This window comes from Eschscholzia californica, unplaced genomic scaffold (assembly GCF_041429995.1).
Source record: "Eschscholzia californica isolate CP2 unplaced genomic scaffold, dmEscCali1.0.p SCAF_5, whole genome shotgun sequence".
Lineage (NCBI taxonomy): Eukaryota > Viridiplantae > Streptophyta > Magnoliopsida > Ranunculales > Papaveraceae > Eschscholzia > Eschscholzia californica.
The window spans coordinates 6,574,774-6,583,778 of NW_028238472.1; the positions used below are offsets into that span (position 1 = coordinate 6,574,774).

The window sequence follows — 9,005 nt, forward strand, 5'->3', positions numbered from 1 at the left end:
CGGAGTTGATGGTGGTAGTGCGAGAGGAAGAAGCTGAAAAATATAAGGATTGTGTTGGGAAGAAAAAAAGTTCTAAAATGGAAGTTTGGAAAACTAAAAAAAGTTACCAAGGAAAAAGGTGGGAAACTAAAAACAACCACATACACCTTAAACTCACCGCCAGAGATGGCTCGCGACGGCGGGTTCTCTTTTGTCTCTCTCTTCTCTCTCCCGACGAAAGGAATGGTCCCTTCGCCGGAACCATGAAAAAAAAGTTGAAAGAGAGGAAAGAGGGAGAGAAGAGAGAAGAGAGGGAAGAGAGAAAAGAGAGAGAAGAGAAAGGGAGAGTTATTACTGGAGTCGTTGTCGTCAAAATTAATGATCGCCGGGGGTCGATGGTGAGAATGAAGGTGGAGGAAGAAAAAATGAAAATATAAAAAATGAGTAGTGTTTAGAGGAAATAAAATAAAAAATTTATTTCCACTCAAAATTTTCTTCTACAGAAAATATTCTTATTTTCCCAAAACATGGCATTAAATTGATAGCGGGAAACCCTCACCAACTACCATTGATATGTCAAATTAGATTTGATACAAATATTTATTGAACACAAAGCCAAACAAAAGAGGTGTTATAATCACATAGAATTTTGTTGGAAATTTTGTTCTCCAAAGTATTATTCAAACTATAAGTCATTTTATTGAATACAAATATTTACTTCAACAAAAAAAAAATAATCACATAGAATTTTGTTGGAAATTTTGTTCTCCAAAGTATTATTCAAACTATAAGTCATTTTCCAAAAAAAAAAAAAAACTAAAAGTCATTTGAATTTTGGAGAAGAACACATGTAAAGAATAATCAGTACCACTATAAATAAAATATTTGGAGAAAGAAGTGTTTGACAAAGGGGGATTTTTAGGGTGTGGTCAAAACTCTAGGTCCCTAGCCATCTCAACACTACCCACCCTTGGCTGCTAGACTTTTGAGTTTTGAATTATGCAGTCAAAGTCAAATATTGGTCAAATAAAATCGTTTTACTTTAACACCACTCCCCCATTACTTCTATCCATATATTCTAGTCACCTTCTCACCAAAGTAGACAAATGGGTGTTGCTTCTGCACAAACAAATTTTGAGAAGTTTTAAACAAATCAGACAAGTGTTAAACTTTCTCTCACTAGATCTTGACTGGCCACGTCGACCAGTCGGGATTCAGTTGGGAGACTACTTAGACATAGTGTCATTTTCCCCAAACTCAACTCCTTGAAGTACACAATCATGAAATTATTGACCATAGAAATCATGAATTTATCAAACATTGAATATCTCATTATCATCCTGTCATATATGGAGGATCCCTTTACTCTATCTTATGGTTGACATTCAAAATTCCCCATATTTTCTCTCTTATCAATTGCAACACAGGTGTGACCCAGAAAGTGGAGAGAGAAACAATTTGAGCTTCACTTTCTCTTCAATTTTTCAGCTAATACCCATATCTACTATAATTCATCAATGTTTAACCAGATGGAATAAATAACTTTTTATTGCAAGATTTTCATCTAAAATAAATTACGTAATTGAAATACCTAGTTTTCTCATTGTTCTGCTAATTTCTAATCTTTCTACCTCAAGCAAAATGTTATCACATATCAACAATGGCAGAAAGGATTGCTAAATATGTACTGCAGAAATGGCTGAGGAGACTACCTTGACTCGTGGATCCTCAGTTTCCAGAGAAACTCCTCGAGGATCTTCTCTCACTAGCATAGACATAACGCCGTGCGAGCTCCACATATTTGTCACGTTTCCAGCCGACTCTCCTAAGGTAACAGCAAAAATTGCATCAAATCCACCAGCTCCAGGAACTCCAGCTAACAAAACTCCTTCTAAACTCATAGTAGCATCCAAAAGTTGAGTCTGTGATTCGGGTTCTATCTGCAATTCAAAAACCGTATGAGAGAAAAATATAGTGGGGTTTAAAAGTTTGTGAACATCCAACTAAAAACCAATCGGCAATGAGTCGAGGGGCCCTAAATATTATATTCCTAGGTACGCGACTCACCTGTGTCCATTGCGAGGTTATCACCACATGTCCCTTTATGTACAGTGTAACCAGCGTTCTTTGAGCCAATCACAAGTCTTTATGTGGTGACTTGCGTGTGTTACTCTTGGGCCTATCATGTGCGGGCCGACGCTACTGTATTAAGGTTGTGGACAGCCAACTAAAATCAACGGGCAATTGGTCTAGATATTGTGTTATAGGTTATGAGGCTTCCTATCCGTCCATGTAGGACCATTCTCAGTTTCTCACGATCTAGATTCACGCATGCATGTTCTACAACTTATAGCACATTCAGGCAGCAAGTTTTGGATTGCCAAGTAGAGATTTGAAGAGAAAAACTTACTGGAACCCCTGCTTCCTCTCCCATCTTGCGCATATGAGATCTGATTTCAATCATAGCATCTCTTGCCCCTACCAATGCTTTAACAATTGCTTCTTTGCGAGGGTCAGATGCTTGCTCCACCCACTGTTCAAATATTGAAGATTCATAGTTTCTCATCAGGAACTATAAAATAGTTTTACCATTTTGGTGAACATTTACAGGATTAATACCAGAACTTCACTATGAGGTGAAAATGAGAGCTAATTCCAAGTGCTCAGAGGGAGCAGAGTACAAAACTACGCACATACTTTTAGTCCCATAGTCAAACTGACGTGTTCTTAATAGTTAATAAATAACTATGTAAAATGGCTACTCCTTAAGTATTTTCTGCGGTATCAGACACTACAATGTCTACTCTGATACTTGCGATCACTTCGGTGAGCATAATTTGAAAATTTGTATTTACACCTTTTCTACTTGCATGTGATGATATTGGACGGTACATTACTATTGTAGGTTAACGTCTTTTCTGTAATACAAAAAAGTTCGATTGAAAAGTAGAATAGTACGTCAGAAAATATATAAAGCACCTATACCTACGCCAGGAATATATTTATGTATATATTTTTTTTCCTGTTTTGGCCTTTTCCAGCTCATTGACATATTAAGGTCCGTTATAATTGTAACCCAGTGAATCTCCTTGATGAGACCAATTGTAGGTCCATTCAAACTTATCTTGCGATTATGGTACTAAATACGAAAGTATTTCCATCTTGGACTCAACCGGTCAACCCAATCGAAATAGATAAGAGAAACTCAAAATTTGAAATTGTTAAGTACTTGTAATCTAAAAAGGTTCGACACAGATATGTCTGGTCAAAGTTCAAACCAAATCAAGTTTCATGTTTCCTTAGATGTACTGGAGTACCGTAAAAATAGGAAGAAAATACCTTAAGAAGACTGGCACGTGAATTGGAAAACATGAACTTATTATCATGATTCTTCATAATCAATCTTTACATTTTACTAGCTTAGCACTTAGCAGGTAACACAGATTTCCACTTAACTATTCCTAAAATTCCTAAGAGGATATGAGCATAGACTAAAAGTGTATCAACCACAAGAACTGAAAGTTCACTGCCAAGACCTTATTCAACTCTATGGACTCAGGTGAATCTGCTTTTGGCAATAGTCAAACCCATAATTGTGTTAAAGATAGCAAACTAATATTTGTTGCAAAATGTTCCATAATGGGAGAAGTGAAAACAGAAAATCATATAAAAAATTACCTTCTCGGACTTAAGACTCATACAGCTTCTCAAGACACATTCATATGTTTGCCACTGCTCTTCTGCAAACTTACTCAACAAATTTAGTTGGGTTTCCAGCATTGAATTCACCTCTGCCAACCTTTTAAAGACACTTAGAGTCTTTTGAGGTTCAGATACTTGCCATTTTTTAACAGCACCAACCATTGATGGTGTTGATGATCCTCCAGTTCCAGGTTCCCCTAGTAGCTGCAAAAGTGTTTCCAAGTTCAACTCATGCACATGTTGGATGCAGACAACTTAGATATAAAGGGGATGTAAAGTTGGATATCAGTGATTAAGGTTGTTTTAGTCAAAATTGATCCAACTCAAGTTAGTCGTGCTGGACTTAGGTATGGATTATTGGTTCATGTCCAGCTCAGTAATACTCTGAGCAAAGATTTGGGAAAACATGGCGGATTATGGAAAAGGAAGATTGAAAAATTGATTAGAGGAATAAACATGCAAACGGCGAGCAACTCACAAGGGTCATTAATGGTGGTAAGGATAATTTGGCCTTCTCGTGATCCCATTTAGCTTTTAGAACATAAGTAATGACATCCTGCAATGGTCGCCCACTCGCTTCAACCTGTAACTCCATACTAAAGAGCAATTACAACTAGTGGAAGCTTCAAAATATTTAAAGCCAGACGGACAATTGGAAAATAGGAGACAGAGAGAGAAAGAGACCTGGGCAGAAGAAAGCACTGCAGGTGAAAATCGAACATAACGTTGACTCCCATAAACTGCAGAACTAACATCAAACCCACTGCCAACCTTCCCTTGGGCAAGACAGTGAGCACTTTGAGCTACTACATGAACCAGATCAAGATCCTCACTTTCTACTTGACGTAAAGGGTTAGATGAAAGGGGGAGATGAACAGCTCCAAGGTAATGAAGTAAAGCAGCAACAACCGCAGTTGTCATTGCTGCCGATGAACCCAGCCCAGTCTTTGCAACTTCAGGCTTGCAGTTTGCTCCATTGGATACCTCTTCATTGAAGGTAATTGATGAAAATGGTGGAAGAGAAGCCAATGATTCTGGTGTCAAAGGAAGACCACGTGCTTCAATCTACCCAAAAAACATTATTCTTCTAAGACATGAATTAAAAGATTTTCAGTTAAAAAAAACAAAAGAATTACCTCGGCATCAGCCCTATTGGCAGGGGGTTAAGCAAGATGATGATGATAATCCACAAGGATTGTATTCTAAAAGAACATTAATTCAGACCACTATGCACATTTTTTTTTGTTGCCATAAAGGAATCCATTGAGATGTTGGCTTGAGTTTCATTCACAACTTATCTCAAATAACTACTACCTTATTACCATCATGACCGCTTAACTTGTTACTCAATCCGAGCAGACGAAATGGTATACAGATTAAAAATAACGTGACCAAAAAATTAATATGCATTATGCATCAGTGAAAATATGAAATACATACTAAGGTAATCAAACACTTAGTGCATGCTTGGGGCACAAGAATGGACTCCCCTCAAAGGGAGTAATCCAACACCAACGGGATGGGTACCTTGGAATCATAAATTGTTGACAAAATTAATTTCTACCAATTATAACTTATACATCTTTAGGTTTTTACCAATATCTTATACAAAAATACGTTTGAGTAACTTTTGACAAGAACAACACTGTCTCCTACTTAGGTATTTTTATCATGTTCTCCAATTTTTTGGGTTTCTTTGTGTTATTATTTCCATTACAACCAAATCAACAATTGATTTTTTTAGGTTAAACTTTATCGTTTGTCAACTTCTCCATTTTCTTCTATATTAAACTAATTTCATTGATTCTCCTGACAAAAGTCGATTTTTATTTTTCATGTATTTTGATCAAGGGTAAAAAGAAGTAACATTAATTCTTCCATGTAGTAACACCAAGTTAGGAATGTAACATGAATTTCAAGTCTGCTATTCCTGATAATTGCATTCCATTCCGCCTGCCATCTATGGCCTTAAGGTACTAAACTTCATATTTAATAATCAATTTAACTTGAGGAAAAATAATAGAACGATGGTATACAATTGGCACACATAGGAAAAATCTGGACGACTGTATGACTGGAACATGAAAGTACAATGGAAGAATACCTGATTCCGATATGAATAGAAATCATTGGAACCTAAGATTGTTATATGAAGTCCTGCAAAATAATTTAGGTTAGAATAGGATTCTGGATTTTATGAAGGTGGTTTCGAACAGGAGGTGAGGAATGGATGAAGCACCACGTTACCTTGCAAGAGTCGCTTGTGTAGCAAATCTTTCTTTTTATCGTCAATAAGTATTGCACGGGCAGATGCTACCGCGTACTGCACCGCTTGTTCCACAAAAGGGTTTGCCAAATCCCTGAAACCTTGAACCAGTGATGTTGTTATGAACTTATGACTAAGAGATGTTGATGTCTATTTTAGACTACCAAGAAGGTTCACATATAAGGTAATGGAAAAGTTCCAATGCATTTAAAAATAAAATCACATTGTAGCTTAACTCATGAGAACTTGCCTTGAAGAAATACTCTGGAGGGTTGAATTTTTAAGCGAGAATTTGTATTCAGTTTCTCTTGAGAGCTGAGGCGATGTCAACTTCACATCTGTCCACGCCTAATAAGTCCAAGAGAGCAAATTAAAGGAAAATTCAGAAATAATTCAACACGAGTGATTAAGTTAGAGGAGTTCCCCAGCTATACTATAAATATAGGCGTTTTGTAATTCCAAAAGTAACTACAATGAAAAAAAATATTATGTAATTCCAAAAGTAACTACAATGAAAAAAAATATTAAATAATATTTTGGTAATATCTGGAATACAACAAATTTGAAATTTTCTCATTCATAAGGTTAATAGAACAAACAAATGTCATCTTTCGTAGATTTAGGTGGTATCTGGCTCGTCTAAAACGTATTTGTGACATCATTCGTAACTTAATAAAGTTGCTGCAATTTCTACCATTTGAGACATCAGTAATACCGACAACGCTTCAAAATTTATAATGTTTGAATATGCTTCTCTAATGTTCCAATAGATGAGAACCATATCCAGGGGCGGAGGTGTTAGTGGGCTGAGCCGGGCTGCAGCCCGGCTCTAACCCCTAACATTTTCCATATGAATCCTAATAAATAGTAACCTAACCCAATAACCCTTATAACCCAGCCCGGCTCTTAAAAAAATTAACTCTCTTTCCCTTTACCTTCACTTCCTGCTTCTTCCTATTCCCTACTCTCACTAATGGAAAGGGTAAAAAACCAAATATCCAATTGACCTTTTCATTGTAATTTGAAATCCTTTTGCTCTTGATTTTGGAGTGTTACTCAATCTAGAAGTGGGGACTAATCTTTTATGCTCTTAAGATCATCATTCATCAAGTAAGTTCATGATTTTTATAATCTTTTCAAACCCTAATTTGAAATTAGAAAATTATGGAAGATTGAAAGTAGTTGATCAATGATACAATGACTGTAAACTTCTTTCACTTCTTCTTTATAGTTCATAGAATAAGAAACACAATACTTAGGTGATTGTGGATTACAAAACTAATACCTAAAACTTCAATTATAGACTTGTTCAGTTGATTATAAATACGAAAACTTAAATTTGAATGGTTATATGTACTTCAGATTTTAGCCCGTCCCTCGGTTAATTTCTGGCTCCGCCTCTGACCATATCATCTTTAACTTTCATGCCATGTATCGAGCATCATGGAGGATCATTAGTGTTCGTGAAATATCCGTTATTTTGTGGATCTAATTGTCCAACTTATCGAATAACATATTTGGATCTTATCGAATAACATATTTGGGTCTTATCGAATCCTGAAAAATTCGTGTTCAATTTAGTTTCAGTCAGACTAAATTATTCCTTATTCTCGATATCACTATCGACTTCGAGAACCAGTCAAATACTAAAACGCCTACTAAATACTCAACATTGCATCAAGAAATCTCTCAAACTAATTGCTTAAGCAAATACGGAACGAGCATTTATGTTCTCCCCCAGATTATATTTTCTTAGTTTCCACAATCCAGAACTTATCAGGCTCTATATACCTAACCTAGTTACCAACCTCTAACGTGCCACTGTTTACATGGTGAGATCTCCTTGACCAACACAGTCACACTCGTCTATCACACTCTTGAGCTGCCAAGACTACAGATCTCATTTCATATGGGTTTCAATCCTCCCCAGATTACAAAAATGAAATCTTTCTAGATTCTTAAACTTCAAATAGTTCAAAATATGAGCTAAAATGTTCAAATCCCCTATTTCACTTTGTTCTAACTCCAACCCATAACCAAATAAATTAACAAATTAGATCTTTCAGATTGGGGAAACTGCAATTGAAGTAATTAAAGCGTTTTTAACTTGTCGAATCAGTCATAAATTACCCCCCAAATTGTTCAAATAACCTAAAAAACATTCAAAATATCGAAATTTAAGGAAAAAAAAAAAACACAACTTACCCATGCCCAACTATCAGGTGTCAAATCTTCATGAATAGGTTTTATAATTGCATAAAACCTAGCATTAGTACTAAGAACAATTCCAGCATTTGGTCTCTCTAAAATTAGGTAACCTCCTGTTATTAAAACTTTTCCAGGAGCAGATGCAACACTGTAACACGACAAACATCATCAAGAACAATGAATTGAAAAGCATAAATTGATGTCAATTAGGAAGGTTGAAGAAAGATTTTGAACAAGAACTTACACAGCCATTTATCTTTATTGGAATTGGAAATAAGCGATTGATCTTATTCTGTTAAGACTGAATCCAAATCAAACGAGTCGGGGAGAAACTTGATCCAAGCTAGAGAGAGAAAGTTTAGAGAGAGAGAGAGAGAGATCGTCACTGGATCAAGGAGAAGGTCGTAAATGTCATGAAATTTTGAGTTAATCCCATTTTGACCCCTAAATATAATCTAATCACTAAATAGCCAGCCAAGATGACAATCTTCAAATATAGCCCTTTTACTCCACCACCCTCTAGTGCAGCGGTCGGACACCCCTCTTAAGTCCATGAGGTCGTGGGATCGAGTCTCGTTGGAAGTAGTTTGCCATCAAGATTTGTTCCATGTAATTTAGGCAATATATAAATAGTATAATAAATTTTTCAGGCTTTATGCCTCTTTCATGTTGCGGGCTTCAGACCTCTTTCATTATGGTTCAAATTAGGCGGTTATCGTGCTCATCACATCTTCATGATGAATCAACGCCTTGTAACGGTTAACGTAGATCGTAGTCGATTTCTCAAAAAAAAATATAGCCCTTTTGAATTTTCCGTTTTGTCAGTTTTATAGGTAATACTGCAAAGTTG

The 9,005-nt window shown here is 36.1% G+C and overlaps 1 protein-coding gene across 1 annotated transcript; it reads right to left on the reverse strand.

Moving 5' to 3' along the window:
* Positions 1-1,511: 1,511 nt before the first annotated feature.
* LOC147536637 (GHMP kinase family protein) lies at positions 1,512-8,619 on the reverse strand. The gene is made up of 10 exons (XM_086642674.1): positions 8,400-8,619; positions 8,153-8,303; positions 6,198-6,295; positions 5,929-6,041; positions 5,786-5,838; positions 4,366-4,746; positions 4,160-4,264; positions 3,658-3,885; positions 2,390-2,512; positions 1,512-1,919 (listed from the first exon to the last, which is right to left on the reverse strand). The coding sequence occupies exons 1-10, from the start codon at positions 8,405-8,407 to the stop codon at positions 1,656-1,658; spliced, it is 1,524 nt and encodes a 507-aa protein (XP_086498800.1). The 5' UTR covers positions 8,408-8,619; the 3' UTR covers positions 1,512-1,655.
* Between the last annotated feature and the right edge of the window lie 386 nt (positions 8,620-9,005).